Here is a 16,927-nt window from a genome sequence, read left to right as displayed (position 1 = left end):
CCCAATCATCAGATAAAATGATGAAATAAATGGCAATAATAATAATAATAATAATAATAATAATAATAATAATAATAATAATAATAATAATAATAATAATAATAATAATATTAATAATAATCCTCCCCATCAACACTGTTTCTTTAGAATTATCTTAGAAAATCATCGCTTGTGGTTTATTATTCCACCTCCAATTCTTTTCCTATGTGTTTCATCGTAAAAATGTCTTTTAGTGTTTCTGTGAGGAAGAAAGGAGATCCATAACACTCCAGCAATCAAATAAAGATTATGAAGGAGTCGGCTTGTTACACAATTACCTCTCTCTAGTGATTTTTATACTAATATTAAAAATAAGATCATTTAGAAAAAAAGAAGAAAGAAAAAGGAGCCAGGGGGTAGAGGATGTGAGACAGATTTTTCTGGTTTTGCTAATAAAAAATAAAGCAAGCTGTTTCTGTCTTATACAAGTAACCTTCTTGGTAGCGCTGGGCTAAGAACGACTGGAACTTACTGCCTTCTGCCTGGATGTACAGGAGAATCAAGTATATTTCCAAAGAAATAGAAATGAGTACCAAAGGAAGAAATATTATATGGTTATTTTGGTTTTTAGTTTGGTAGTTCAGCATTCAACACTACAGCTGACATATTTATGAATGCTTAAATGTCAGTAAATTGTATAAAAACAATATCTCTGCAATTTATGAATCTATAATTCATTTTTTCCCTGTCTGCTCTATATTTCATCACTTCATCATTTTCAAGAAAGCAAACGTTCTGAAGACTGAGATTATATCTAGCAAGTGGCTCTATATGAGAAAAGGGTTGTTATTGTTGTATCAAATTTACTCCATGATAACAAATTAGTGTCTTCTACTGGTGCTGCATTTGAATGACTTAAACAAACAAACAAACAAACAAACAAAAAAACTCCACAGAAAAGAAATAGAAGAGCAAACACTTTAGAGCAGCAATTATATTTCAAAAATCAGTTGATTTAACCAGGTCAGTAAGTCAGGTGGAAAGAGCAGTAAGAGAACGCATTATTCTATCAGACGTGTTTATCTGGACTTAACAACCCCATTGTTCTTTCTTAGCCCTCTTTGAAAATTCATCTTGGCCAATGATGCATGCTAAAGAACTGAAAATAATAAAAGAAGGGAAAAAATCTGTAGTAATTGGGTTGAAATGCAATTGTGTACTACATATCTTCCCCTAAACCCACTTTTATTTGCAAAATAACATGAAACCAGTGTCCAAGATGACTGTTTGAGGCTGAGGTTTGACATGTAACGCTAGTCAACCCAATTTAACTTTTCACCAGAAGAGGATGGGCAAAAGTGAGAATTTTCTTTTTTTTTTTTTTTTTTGCCTACGGGGTGATTCTTGTTTTATGCATTTTTATTTCCTAGCTTGAGGGGAAGCTTCCAGCACAAGCACAAGGTGCATCTCCCTTCCTCATTCAATGGCTCCGTATTTCCGTGCCATTCAGTGCCATTTTCTTCCCAACAGCTGGTGCTGCTTTCATATTTTTCTGTTGTCAGGTTGAGTCCCTCCTCCACGGGGAGGGAGGGTGCACAGCTTCTTTCCAAGAAGGGACTCAGCCTAAGCTCAAGTGATGCAAAGACCCAGAAATTCAAAGGGCAAAATATTTGGAATTGCCTCACCAATTTGGGGATCTCATTGATGATGTCTCTAAAGGCGTTGAGGAGGATTTTGATCCAAGAGTAACTATTCTACAGAGCAAATCTCATTAAGAGTATCCTGTCAAAATGCAGCCCCTTTTGGAGTGCTGCACACAACAGAGGAGTGGGAGAATTTGTCTGGGAGGTGTTATGTCTTTATTTTACCGTCTTCAGAAGCAGAGCTGTGTAAAATTCATTTTGCTAGACGGAAAAATGCATTAATACACATGGAAAATATAGGTAAAACACAGTATTACCAATAAACATTTCCTTTTTACTTGGAATCAAACCCAGCAAAACATATAGATCTGAATTAATGGAGCAGTGCACGGCAGACAAATTACTACAGGTATTATTGCAGAGACTCAAAGTGGCAGTTTTTTCACAATATACTATCAGACTGCATAGACTGTATAACAGCAGCTTTCTAGTAAAGATAATTTCATTTGTTCTCATCTCATTGGCAGATTCTCTACTAAAACTGTATACCCAGGGTCTAAAAATGCATTGCACTGAAAAGAAAACACATTGATTATAAAAGAAGCTCAACCAAATTCAAACGTGATGTTTGGAAAGACAACAGCTTTGCAATGCTGATATCATTACTTGTACTATACAGGAAACAGTTAGTGACATTTTCATGCACTGGCTTGAATTTTATCTCCTCCTCCTCCTTGTCCTCTGTCCACCCTCCCACCCCTGGTGTCCCCCCTTGGCTCGTTACACAAAGCAGCTCAACGACATGACGCAATAATGATTGTTTAGCACCCAGCATGCTTTGGGAGACTAGAGCATTGCAAAGGAAAATCACTGAGAGAAAAAAAATAAAATAAAAATTGAAAGGTCCTGGTGGAAAAAGAAATTAAAAAAAAAAAAAAAAGAAACAAGTGCACATAACATCAATGCCACCTCTGAGAAAAATCATCACTACACGAAGATACAGTATACATAATACAGTATAACATGCACTCTCCAATGATAAGCTAGAAGATCCAGAGTAAGTAAAGATTTCATACTTGTGCGGTTTTTTGTGCAAAATTCTGAAAGACCATGACAAAAATCACAGACTGAAAAAAGTTTTGAGATTGCCAGACAAGCTGTGGCATCCAATAACCACTCCAATGACTAGATCGTTAGCCAGCAGCTGAAGTCACATGGAGTGAACTGGTTTTAAAGTTTTGAGCTGCTCATCATGACAAAATACGAGGCCATAGAGGCAGTTTGGAAGGGAATGAAGAGTGTTGCTTGTGAGGGGCCAGCCACGATGGTGCTCTGCAGGAAGTGCCACACTGCAATATGCTCTGTCATCATTAGCATTTTTATTGGCTATGTGAAGAAGGCAAAATAATATTAACTTAAAAACAGATTCTATTTGCAGAAAAACACATGCACTAGTAACTCAGTGTGGCCATGTTACATCTCTTGAGCTTTTTCTCAGAGCAGTGCAAACCACAACACTTAGAAATCTATTTAAAAGATGCTAAGATTTTTCTTAGGGGGAACGTGTGTTAAAAATAGAGGTAATTTACTCATCAGAGATACTCTGAGTACGACTGAGGAGTGGTATTCACAGCATTTTTATTTCTGCTGAATGCCACTGAAAACAGGATCGAGAGCTGTGTTTGGATACCACACAGCAGCCTTATTGTGCTCTTTTAGGTGATTGAGAAAAAATAAAGCTTCACAAAGACAGGTAGAGCGAGCTGGTAAAAAATTTAAATCTGTGATTGTCATGTGTCTGATCTGATCCAGGAGAGCATGGCTTTACCATTCGCAATCATTTGCACAAAGAAAACAAAGAAAGGGCAAATGATACAGTACTGTACCTCCATGGTCTGAGACTGGTGCATGGCTTTGATTGCATTCTGTGCCATTGCCCTTGTAGAAAATGTGACAAACGCACAGCCTGTGGGAACAAGGGGACAGGGAGCAGGAAAGACAAAAAACAACAAGACAAAAGGGTTGGACGCTTGTTAAACCAACACAGTCTACGAGAACGGCCACAAGACGACACTGTTCTCAGTAGTACATAAAAATAAACAACTTCTCTAGTTTATTTATTGACAGTGCTGACTTGCTAATCTGACCATAGATGAAAGAAAAAAAATTAGGTGGAGATGGGTGACAAGAAGGGTTTTTATTTAATTTTTTTGTTTGCTTTGTTTTGTTTTTCTTTTCTTTTTTTAATTTGTTTGTTTGTTCTGTTTTGTTACTGTTTTTGTTCTTTAGCCACAGGGTTTGAAATAAATAAGGCTTTTATGTAGCCTTTGGATTGCATAGTTAAATCTATTCAGACCATGCATTAACAATTGCTTGCTCTGGCTTTTGTGTAGGTAAACTGTGGATAGTGAATAAACGTCGGCGTCACTGACAGCTGAACTGAGAATTTAATAAAGGGGTCTATAACATCACAAATTACTGTGATGCACCAAGAAGTATCATACAAATAAGAATGAGAAAAACACCACTGTGTATCCTGTGACTATCTGTGAAAAGACTCAGACAAAATTCAGTAATGTAGGTGGAATCTCAACATTTAATAAAATAACATTTTAAAAATAAGAATCCTTATGGTATTTGTTTCTCCAAGTTCTAGGTCCAAGTGTAGTTCTTTGATCCATGAAAGCTACTGCCAGCTTGAACAATTCTGAAGCTATGTGCATGAATAACTGAAAAAATCAGTCTTTTTTTTTTTTTCCCCTCTTCAGCCTTTAAAATCATAATGAAAAGCCAGTAGGCTAATGCCTGGGCTATTTTTCCACCCTTTTACTATTGTCAGCCATACCTACACTGGGCATGGTGCAGGTCAACGTTTTCAGTGCATGACTCACTGCCCTTTTGGCTAATAAAAACATTGCCTCCTGAGATTTACATTTTATTCTTCATGCACCCTTGGGCATCCTAAAGAAAAAGACTGTGAAATTAATGCAGATTCAGGCTGATTTTGTAATAATACCATGGCACACTAAAAGCTTAGCTAAAGCAACACAGACTTATTTCACTTGTGATCTCTAATGACTTTAAAAGTGCATTGATTTTCAGCTCCCTTAGCCTTGCACAGTTTGAACTTAGGTTTCAGAGAATAATTTAGTGTTCCACTCAATTTCCTCAAAACATTATTATTATTACTACTTAAAAGATTTCCAAATGAACCAGATCTAAGCACTGAGAGGCTAAAGCATATTGTCATTTTAGAGCTAATGCATGAAAGCTACATTCTGGCATCAAAAATACAGTATTGTTGCCCCTGTGGCCAATGGGCAAAATAAACCATTTTGCAATCCAGCAAGCAACAGATTGTTTGGTTTATGCAAATCAATTTGAGGCATAGAATACCTTTTCTTTTTAGCTCTGTGTGTACCTGGTAAGATTATCAAGTCAAGACTGTATTCACATTTTAATCAAACAACAGTAAGAGAAAGCAATGCCTGATCATTACCCAAAAGCACTACATCTAGTCATGAAAATAAAGTCAATGCATTTTTGCATCATGCGGTATTTTTTTTTCTCTTTAATGTAAAGGCCCTTGATTCAAAAGAACCTAAGCTGGCTTATGTAGCTCTGACTGATAGATGAGTATCATAAAATCATAAATCAAAATTCTTTTACCCAAACTTCACCACAGCATTGTGACTTTCTGTGTTTCTTAGGTAACAAAACAGCTGATGATGTCTCACTACTCTTTAGCCACACTACATAATGCTATACTAGTCTTGTTCAGCAACATATTTCTGTCAAAGAATATGATGTAACAAACCAGCTTTCTGTACAGCAATCTAGACAAAATGTGCACTAGAAGGGTAAATAATCTACAGTACTTCTCCTAGATTCCATATTGCTGCTGTGCACTAAAATGAAACAGGCCCAAATTTACCATCAGTCTCAAAGTAATCTCTCTTAATACCATTTCTGTTATTAGCATTATTCATTTCTTGTCTTGCAAATTCAGTGGGGGATGAGCACAAATAGAGATATACTGCAGGGCAGGCAAGGAACCCCATGCAGAGCCTTGAATAATATTGTTGATAATGGTCAAGAAACTGCTCCATTCATTTCTTTGGGTCTCACTATCCAGGAGTGTGTACTATAGTGACAATTACTGAATGGAGGTTTCAAATGCATGAGAAGCATGTAAAATGTCAACAAAAATCAGTAAGACACAGTTTATGCATTTATCACAATTTCTCCCCAGCAGTTTTGCTGCAAGTAACTTACTGAGAGATGTTGCAATTAGCAGGTCTCAAAAGAAATGTGAATCAGCAGAGAAATAAGGGCTGCATTCCTCTCAAGATAAAGCCCCTTCCCTCCCTTGAGCCTTCTCTCTCTTTATCCACAGGGCTCAGCTGTTGGGTACTTTCAGTGCCCAACACCACTGCAAAGCCTTCCTCCCCACTCCTCAGCCCAAAACCATTTGCATGGGTCTCCTTGCCTTTGTCAAGGAGCAAAAAGACCTTTGTAGCAGATCTCTGTACCAATTTGAAAGAAACTTGTTCTTTGGGCAAGGGGAATGCCTGATGAATGAGGTTATGCAGCTTGAATATGAGCATTTGGAAGCAGCATTCCACAGAGAGGATGGGGCTGCATTTTAATTAGGGTTTGCCAGCCAGAGGCTACAAGGTTAAGTCCCCTTGTTATCTCCATTCAGCAGGCCATTTCCCACCAATAGACAGTGGCCATTTCCACAGTAAATCTCCAATTTACCTCAATAACATGGCAAAAATTCAGTAGACAATGTTATTTCTGAATTATTTGAAAACCCAGACTTTCAGAGTTTGCCATCAAGTGCCCCAATTAAACACTTGTTAATTTAACCATCCTTCCAGACATTGCTATTTGTATTCACACTCAATGGTTATTTTTCAGCTACCAAGCCTGGACACTCACACACAACATTTGTTTATTTATTATGTGTGCATATATATTTTATTGTGCGTGGAATATGGGATCATATCTATTTTATTATGTGTGAACTATGGACTCCTTTCCTTCATGACCAGACTGCCACACTGGATGGGAGCTTAGCCTATGTCATAGGATTTGGTCTATTTAACTCAATCACTTTGCATTTACATTTTAGGTGTTCAGAAAAAGCTGTTCTGAAATGCTTGTATTTACTGCCACAGCCAATGGCAGGACCTTGATTTTCCTCTGTGGGGCACATATGAACTGGAGGAGGATGGTTTAGTTGGGCAACTGGAATATAATCAGAAGTTGGTGTCCAAAGACACAGGATTTCATTTCTTTATGTTTCTGAAGGGTTGGGAAAAGCCTTTCCAGCATTCTCTCTCGCTCACTGTGCCACACGGGTGCAAGTGGTCTTTTGGGAACACACTGCCAGCTTCAGGACCGTAAATCACAATTAGAAGAGGACAAGACTAATCAGATTTCATGCCTTGTAGTGCAAGGAAACAAGAAAGATTTCCATGGCCTCTTACCTCATCCTCTGAAACATGGCATTGATTGGCATGCCACGGAACGAGGTCTTCCCGACCCACAGCTACGAGCAAACTATTTCTCTTCTACCCCACCAAGTCCTGATATTCAATTACTCCCTTCTTACTGGAGCTGCTCTGGGAGGGAAAATATGGAGAGGGGGATGTTTCTATAGCTAATGGCTTGAAATGACTTCAGTTTGTACATCCAGCTACCTAGCTACACCAAAAAATAGATTGTTTTGTAAAAACAGCCAACCTACAAGACACCTCGCACTTATTTATCAGCTCTGGTTTCAAAATGTCAGGAATCACTGACAGAAGGAAAAGGGGAGGGAGAGAGAAGATCTAACAATTTTAGCTGCTTCTCCAAGGCTGCCTTCTCATCCCCTACAGCAGATAAATGAGGGACTGGGGAAAGGCTGCTGGAAGTAATTTCTTTCTGCAGGAAGAATTGGAGTAAGGCACCCAGCCCTGGCATGGAAGAAATTTTATCAAATCTGCCATGTTGGCTGAGAGAACATCTAAACTCACAGGGTTACTCCTTACCCCTCTCCCACCACAAACTGAATGACAATTCTGAAAAAGCAGTCAAATGTGATAGGCCTCCTCCTTGACCTAGACCTTGCTGCTTGAGTGACTGAATATTTGAAATAGTTCAAAAAAGCTCAGCTCTGTCCCATTTCAGCTCCTGCTTTATGTGATTCTTCTCATCTCAGGTTTTTCTAGAGGTGTTGAGAAACATTCAGTCAGGAGTTCTTGCCCAGCCTAACACAACATCAACTCCTGTGAGCTGCAAGGGAAGGAGAACATTTTTACGTATGGTTCATACCTACAGAAGAAACCTCCCTTGTGAAACCACCATGGTCTACCAGAGGTTTTAAAGTGAAGCCAAAGGGAGATGCAAAATGCAGAGATGTTGTTTGACAGTCTAAAACCAGGGTTTTGACACAGAAGGAGACCCAAGAGGTGTTCAAAGGCACCCAAGCAAGCGCAGCGCTGTGAGTGCTGGCTGCGCAGATGGTGCTGTAATGGTTGCACCACAGCTTCCCAGTACACTGTAAACAAGTTTTTCTTCAATTTCTGTAAAGAAACAAAAGTGAAAAGCTGCCAAGTACTCCTGCAAGGAGTAGTTGGGATCCTCTGAGATGAAGGCTTCTATTTAAGGAAAAGATAAGGCTTGAATAAAAAGCTATGGAAATTGAAGTGTGATAAAAATAAGCTCTAGTTGGGTTAAAATGTTTCTAGCTGAGATTGCAAAGTAGACTTTTCCTCTCCTGTGTAAATACAGCCCAGTCTGAAGGAAGGAATATCCTGGAAAACAGCCTTCTAATGAAGACATCACACAAAAATCTGTCTTGGTGGCTAAAAAACATTTCATCTACAAATTAAATTGTACATCAAATTGTTTACCGTAGTGATATCTGGTTGTTAAGTATTACCTAAGACACACAATGACAGGTCTGAGACCAAGTGCAACAATTCAGTCTAAAGAAAAGAATTTGAAAAAGCCACAGTGAAGCCCTTCAGTTTATGCATATCAGGCACATAAAGGTAACAAGAGGCACATCCTGTAACTGTGTCTCAGCTCTTCAGCTCTCCTGATTTGACTACTGACTGGATGACAGGGTTGTAGATTTTAAATTTCCAGAAGTTCATGATTCCCTCGAAGCATTTCTAATTGGTCTTTCAATTACCCACCCTGCAAAGCACAGGCTTCAGTAAGTGGAATTTACACAAAGCCAGAATTAAATGGGTACCAAAGACCATGTTCTCTAACCGTGCCTCGATGATCTTCTTGTTGGAATAAAGCCTCTTGCAAATTATTTCATTTCAGGATTGCCTCTTGGGAGGGATTGCTGCAAAACTGCAGTAATGGAAATCTGAGATGTAGCTACTGGCCAAAGGCCAGCAGAGACATTGGTCAGTTGGATGTGTTGCTTCCCTCCCAGCTGCAAAAGGGTTTCAGCAAGGGAAAACAAAATTAAATGTGCCATAATGATTGGAAAAAATGAAAATGTTACCACATTGCAGCAAAAGGCGTAAGGCATGGAGGTGCTTCTGAAGAGCTATTGAAAACACAGCACTTCCATGTCCTTGCTTCCCATCACTTTCTGATACACAATTCAGAAGGTAACCCCTAATCTGGGGTGTTCCCACAGCTGGCACTTCATGTTACTTTAGCTCAGAAAGGAGCAGTAAATATCTAGAGGAAAGAAAACCTCAGCATAAAAGTCCCTCACCTATCCTTCCCTGCAATTAATTGTGATGCAAATACTAATTTTATTTTACTAATTCATCCAGAAACTCCTTGAATCTGAAAGTTCTGAATGGATTTTCAGAAATTAAATTGCCTCACCATGGTGTATCTCACTATTCCATTTCTAACTTGCTCTTAAAGCAAAGAAAGAATGAAAAAACAATCCTTGTAATCAATGTCTGCAGAAATGTTCACTTGTCCCATGTGCCTGGTGATGTTTTGTTAAAAAATCATACAATTAGGAGCCTAGAAAATGTGGAAAAATGCATTTTGAGCTTTCTCACAATTTTCATGGTATATCCAACTCTCTCTACATGTTATTAGCAGGTTTTTTCAGTGCATGCTATTAACCCAGCTGACTTCTTTCTGGTATCTGATATATAAATCTGCACTTAGCAATACAGCAGAATAATTTGCTATGTGGTGCTCCTGTGATAAGGATAAGAGGATTTTTTTTATCATCATTACGGATGGTAATAATTTCTAGAGTGATACAGAGATATTGATCCACTGATCTAAAAAAAGCATTTTACAAAGGCAGAGGAGCATCACTACCCTTATTTTAAGCAGTAGGATAACAGAGATGATGAGCGACCAAATCACCTATGGTCAATACAGCACATCAGTGGCACAGCTACAAATGAAACTTGGGGATTTCTGGCTATTTTTGCACACTCCAGCTCTCATTGCCTGGCTCTGTGTTGGCATCTGTGGTCATGTAGACATTACACAGTGCTGGGAGTCAGGAGGTCTGAAAGTTTCCTTAAGCCGTTTACAATAAGTGATTTAAAATCTTAATCATCTGAGGCAGTTCACTTCTACTTTTTTCATGATAATGAAGCTTAGCACATGATATCACAATCATGAATTTCTGTAAAGCATATTTAGCTCCTCAGAAAAAGTGCTGGATTAAACAAGCCTGCAGGCTGAATCCTTCTCTCTGAATAATGGATATCGTACAAGAAGTGGCAAGCTTCTTTAGATAGTCCCATGAACCCTGCTCAAGAGGCAGCCAGCCTCCGTGGCTGTTGGGTCCCTGGGTTCTTTATCTCCACAGCCAACAGGGTATTTTTATTTTTTAATACCTTTCACAGCTAGGAATTACCTGCTGCAAGCCAGCTAATTTCACAGGGACTATCCCAGAGCCTTTGGAAGGCAATGCCTATTCTTGTAGCTGATCGAAATATAGCAAGCAACAGGTACAAACAATGGTTATTTCTTAGATGCAGGAGTGAGCAACGTTGGGGGAAAACATGACTCAGCCAAAAAAAAAAATCTCAGTTCCTTTAAAATACAGTGCTCCACCACTGGAGCTCTGTATCATTCCTTTAGCCTCATTTTAGAGCTGAGTTTCCAGCAGCTGACAATAGGAATTTGGAGTGGAAAAGGTGACGGTCCATTATGAGTAGTGACAGCAATGGGTGTGACTTTAATATTAAAGTTCTGTCAACTCCTGGTTAGGAGCTACAATAGAAACAATGAGCTCCATCTCTCTCCCCTTCTCCCTTTATCTCAGCACTTCTATCACACTCATCACAAAGTGTTACATTTTCCCTTGATGCCACAGGATGGGATTTCTCCTTGCTACTGGAGCCCATGTGGTACAGTACAACCCTAAATCCTGCCCATGAGTTGACAGCAGACTGTTGCCCTCCCAGGGGTAAAGCTGCTGATGTAGTGTTGGTGGGCTGAAATAAAAGCCAACCAATACCTTTTTAGTCTTTACTAAGGAAAAAACCCCAAACCCAACCCCAGCCCAAACCAAAACTGTTTTACTGAGCCACGTAACCTGGAGCTATTCCTTGCAACTATCTGCTGGTAATGCAGATTATTTGCCTGAACCCTTTAAGAAAGCTTGAAAGCTGGTATAAATACCAAGGAAGATACTGTTCAAGCTTTTCTTTATCTGAGATACCATGAGGTATACTTGCTAGGCAATTAAAAAGAGATACCAAACAGAGTTTACTGGAGCATATTTCCATCTCACTGCTGGGAGCACTGAACTGAGTTCCTGAAGGCTCTGGCATGGCAAGGTCAGGGTTTTCCTCAGTCAGTGACTATTTTTCATTCACCCCTCTGTGTATAGGAGGGGAGCACATCTGGATGGGTGATGAGAAAATAAATAATGTTTGTGGCAAAGGGAATTAACATCTTGGAAATGGTAACATGAATTAAAACTCATTAAGGATTGGAACTCTTTACAAAGATTTAACAGTGTAAATTCTCCCTCCTGAAGCAGTTTTTCACCCAGTGCTTTTTCAGTCAAGTTTCCTCCTCTGCAGATGTCCCTCAGCACTTTTCATTTCAACTGCAATACCGACCATTTTCACAACACTTTGCCTTCTCTCATGGAGTGGTGGTTTTGTGAAGCTGATAAAAATCTGCCTGAAAACCTGGTTGGCGCAGCTGAACCCATTTTGAAGTGTGAACATGGGTGTGTAGAAAGCAATTCGAGTTTAACAAGGCATGAGGCATGAGGGCATGATGGAATATCGGTCGTGATTGTGACCGAAATGAACCCGAGCGGCGCAGAGGATGCAGCTCTGCTGTGCTTGCTGGTGTGTGACCTACCTGGACTGAGATCTTCAGCCTCCAGCAGGAGAGAACAGCACTTTAACTGTGCAGCAGTGCTGGCCAGCACACAGCACTGCCCTGCCTGATACACTGGAGACGTGGCTTAGGAATTTCAGCTCCTGATTGTTGTGAGATTGCTGTTCACAGCAGAACAAAACCACCCCACCGACCTCACTTACTCTGCTGGATTTCATAATTAGCTTTTCTATGCTCCTACTATACTGAGTCTGTTGAATTAAAGCAAGTATGCAGTGGGATTTTTATGGATCCCAGGAAAGATCCATTTCTTTGTTGGGTGATGCTGACAAGTCAATTAAATCTTTTTTTTGGGGCTCAAAACATCTGATGTGCAGATCTTGTTATTTCAGCAGTTAATTAGCTACTTTCCCACTTGTGTCTTCCATCATCCTTTCCTTGTGCTGCTCACACAATGAAATCAGTGAAAATCAGAAATACTTATTTTGCCTCAGTGTTGGGCCTGGAAAGATAATGGCAACACACAACTCTATCAGTAAACATTCCTTATTGGGCTATTGATTTAACCAATTTTAGACCTGTGCCCTAATCTTCCCCAAGGCAAAAGCCATAATTGTGAGGCTCTCCTTGCCCAAAGGGATTGCTGCATCTCAGCCCCAAAAATTTGGGGACCACAAAGCATAAATGTAAGTGAATAATTTTCTTGGGCTCCCTATTTATTATAAGAGTAGCTTTTCAACAATTCCTTATTGTTCAGAAGTAGTACAGTATGTGCTTTCGATATATAGGAATACCTGCACTTCCTTTGCTGAAATTTATAGGTGTTTTATAGAAACTGGAAACCCCCATGCACAAATTGTTGCACAAAATTTTGTGGATCCTATTGCTTACTAGAAACAAGCAGATCCAAAAGTAAAGAAAAAAAAATCCATATCTATACCCATATCTACATGCAAAGTGGGTGCTATTACCTTTTTCTGTGCCTTTTGAAAATGTAATAAAATGCATAAACTGTGTACTTTCTATGGTTCTTTTTTTTTTTTTTCCTATAGATGTGATGTTTTTCACAGCTAAACAATTAAAATTACTTTACTCCCTGTGCCATTAAAGGGCTATGTCAGGTTACAACAGCATAATCCTGCACTGAGAGATGGGACTATCCTTATTTCCTTTTCTACTCAGCAACCCCTGGCACTGATATTCTGAGAAGGTTCATGCTCTGAGAATAAATTCAGGTCCACATACCATGGAGTTCAGATGCAGTCTGTATCATCAATATACATTTATCTTTCTTTTCAACAGGTTTTCAGGCCTTTCCCTAAAAGGTACTTTTGCACTCAAAAGGGATCAGTGGTTATTGAAATCTGTGCAGCATTTCATTTCCAAGTTCAGGTTGGCCACTTGACCACCCTTGATGGTGATGCTTAACACCTCTGCCCTGGCTTTTGGGTTGTGGTAGAGGCACAAGATTTAAAAACTCTCTTTACAAACTTTTGTCCAGGCAAAGCTCTCAGGTCCAGGGTTACCTCTTTGTTTCTCACTTACAGCAGACCTATGTTTTGCATAGAGTTACAGAAAACACAGGAATGGAGGAGATAGTGCTACAACGTGGGCCAGTTCCCATCACCCTTCATGCCCTCAAGCAGCCATTTACAGTTCTGTCCTTTTTTCCTTTTTGTTTTTTTTTTTTGGCCTTGTGCTACAAAGCAGAAATGGGGTCAGGGGAGCAACTTTGATTTTGTGAGAGCAGAAAACTGAGGGTGTTTTCTCAGGGTGCAAAGGAACCTTTCCAGCTGACAAACAGGGTGATAACACAAGTTAATATGTTGGCACCGAGACCTTTCTGACACTGGAAATAAAAGGTGATAATTTCAGTCGCTGTGAAAAGTTCATGTGGATACCTTCATCACGTGGGACGTATTAGAGAGTAACCTCTCGCTGCAGACAGTAGCTCTGCCTACCTTGGCTGTGACATAAAGCTCCCAATTAGCACTTAAGGAAAGAGACTTTCCAGGCTGCACACTCACCTCGGCTCAGCCCATCTGGTCCCCGAAGGATTCGGCATTCTTCTATCTGGCCGAACGGAGAAAACATCACCCTGATATCATTCTCATTACACTTCTTCGAAACCATCCCTATGAACAATTTTCTGTCTTCCACAGCTAGAAGATAAAAATAATGAATGAGCAAAGGCCATTTCATCTTTTTGCTGTGATCAATGCTTCATTACCACATCAAACCAAGCTCCAGTCATGTGAGTCTGGCTCTGTAACTGAAGACAAGTCCTAAGGCAAACACTTTATACTTACAACCTCCCTTCCCCCTTCCTTCCCCACCCTAAATATATCGTTTTTCTCTCTCTCTCTCTCCTTTTTCTAGTGGTGCCTGCTGTTTATATAACATATTAATTGGCTGTCTTAGTCACCCTGCATACACCTCCCCTTTCACGGCTTCTAAAAGGAAAGTATCCTCCGTTAGAGACACTTTTAAAGATATCCTTGCATAGATTCTAATTCAGATAAATTCCCTCATCCCCCTCATGTGTGAAAGAAATCATGATGGGGTGAGGGTGAAGAAGGGATTGTGCATGTAATGATACAAGGTAATGAAAAATATTCCTGAGAAGTGTTTTGAGAGCAGCTCCTATCTGAGCTTTCAATTTCAGCCAACTTAACGCACAGCGCTGGAAAGGCAGATATGCAATGACTGCTCTGGAAAAAGAATGCATTAAATTTTTCTGCTGTTTTTTTTTTTTTTTTTTTTCACTGCCACAGCCCTCTGCCCTTCAGGAGGACACAAGACATATTTCAGGACATCATCTGAACACCCTCTGATGCGTAATGATGCTGAGTTTGCAAAAAACCACCACGAAAAACGTGCTTTACCTGAATTATTGGTAGAATATTTTCTGCCTGCACTGTCACCAACACCAGCACAAGCTGGACTGCTGCAGCAGGATGCACACAGTCCTATTAATCAAACCCAAATTTACAGGTCTAAAGCTGGGGACTCTTGTCAAAAATGAAAGAGGTCATCAAAACTTAATTCACTCTGGAAAAACTTAAAAATGTTAACGCACTCACCCATCTATATTAAACCAAAAATCTAAGTGCTTATTATACAGTACATACACCAGTGCTTTCTTCTTCTCTGGAAATGGCATGTAAATCCAATTCCCTGTTAATGAGCAGACTGTCAGGGTTTGTGGGGAAGCAAAGAGGGAAGGAAAGCTTTACTCCAGAGAGTCTGCAGTGCACTTACTTATTTCTATTATTGTGCAAATTATTTTTGTAATGAAGTATTTTCATTTCTGGGCTTACAAAAAAAAAAAAAAAAGAATCCTCCCTCGCTCTCTAACTCTGTCTTCTGTATTAGTACGAGTTTGTCATATGGAAAAAATTGCAGCTGAGGAAGAAGGAACTGTGTCCATTTTTTCTAGGATTTTATTTCTGTTACTTCAACATTTTCAGTGCATTTAATAATTTCAAGAATAACAGGAAGAGGTTCATGTTTATTGATCACGAGAAGCGTTTGAAGTAATTTTCTCCTTAAATCGCTGACTTTAAAAAGTATTTGTAGCTTTTATATAAGCAAGCACCAAATCCATGCATTTTTCAGAGCCCAAAACAGAGACCAGCCCCTGCAATCCCAGCTTCTCACTCTACAAGCTTGCAAGAAAATTGGTGTGAATTTAACACCCAGGGGAAGATGTTTTCTTCAGCAGAGATTCCTCAGGACTGAACATTTTCATTCACACTTTATATTGAGGTTCCACACTCAGGTGAACCCTCCAGAAAGGGTTAAGAAATGATGAATGCATGGGATGAGCCAGTTATATACAGATCAGGAGCTGAATATGCGTGATTGCAAATAAGACCTGCAAGTTGGGATATTTTTTAATATATATATATATATATATATATATATATATGTCTTATTGTGAAGCTTTACATCTTATTCATAATATACAGCTGACCTTGATGTTGCTAAATATTATTTTAAGGGTGGGAAAGCTGAATTGCCTTGCTCACAGCTACAAGAGGAGTACAGGCAGCCACTTCTGCTGGTGGAAGGATGCCTGTAACCTGGCTGCAGACAATTCCTATTTGCCTTGAGCAATCTCTTTGAGGAACTTCCCTGGCAGCCTGTCCCCTCAACAACAGCCACAGACTACGGCCATAGTGCAGGAAAGATTTCGAGACAAGGGACCCAGCTGGGCTGCCAGGCCTGGATTTCTCCACACCACAGACTGAGGTCAGGCTGGGTGAATGAGGATTCAGGTGTGCCAAGCACATTTCCAAGCATTGCCTTCTGCTCTGTGTTATGAACCTCTTATTTTGTGTCTCTCTGTGTCAGCTAGTACCAACCAGTTTAAATGTGATCTTAGGTTTGAAATAGTGTGCAGCTCTACCTTAAGGGTGGCTAGGTTCCAACACTCTTTCAAAAATAGCTGCTGGCTAAGTTGGTCAAATGCCTGCCACAGCATCCCAAAGGAGATCCCTTGGGTCCTGCTTTGGTGCCAGGACAAAGCCTCAAACCAAAGAGATTCATGTGGAGACTCAGAAGAAATGAGATGGGAACAGAAGGCTTTGTTTTAATTTTCCAAAGAGTAGCAGGCGACAAACTCCCCATCGGCCTCCTTCGGTTTTGGTAGTAAACCTATAAATATGCCATTTAACTAACATGATTTGCAGGTTTGCAGCTTGAGGGTGATTTTATAGTAAATTAAACATCCAGCTCCTGTGTACTGTACATCTTAAAAATGCAGATTTCATGAAGAATGCTCAGAGTACAGAAAACATATTGATATGATGACGTGCTCTGCATTCAGTGCCATTAGTCAGTGCTGATCAGTGTTGAAGCTTAAGAAAATTGCTATTCTTTTTCTGGCTAGAGGCCCAGCATAAAAAACATTTAAAGTGACAATTGTCAAGATCAAAATGACATGTTTTCACTCCATCTGATAGAACATCTGATATTATTAGGCTGAAAGAGTTTTTCCC

At 39.6% G+C, this 16,927-nt stretch overlaps 1 protein-coding gene across 1 annotated transcript in view; it reads right to left on the bottom strand.

Annotated features, from left to right (window-relative positions):
* The window catches only part of CELF2 (CUGBP Elav-like family member 2), a 373,570-nt gene that overhangs the window by 53,475 nt on the left and 303,168 nt on the right, over nt 1-16,927 (bottom strand). Inside the window, exons 6-7 of the mRNA XM_084206937.1 lie at nt 13,952-14,086; nt 3,509-3,588 (exon numbers count right to left, since the gene is read on the bottom strand). Of these exons, the coding sequence (XP_084063063.1) occupies nt 3,509-3,588; nt 13,952-14,086 (215 nt within the window). The remainder of the gene's footprint in view (nt 1-3,508; nt 3,589-13,951; nt 14,087-16,927) is intronic.

Source organism: Fringilla coelebs, assembly GCF_963513975.1.
Source record: "Fringilla coelebs genome assembly, chromosome: 5".
Taxonomy (NCBI): Eukaryota; Metazoa; Chordata; class Aves; order Passeriformes; family Fringillidae; genus Fringilla; species Fringilla coelebs.
The sequence above is the reverse complement of the archived record's forward strand: the minus strand, read 5'-3'. Positions and strand labels throughout refer to the sequence as shown.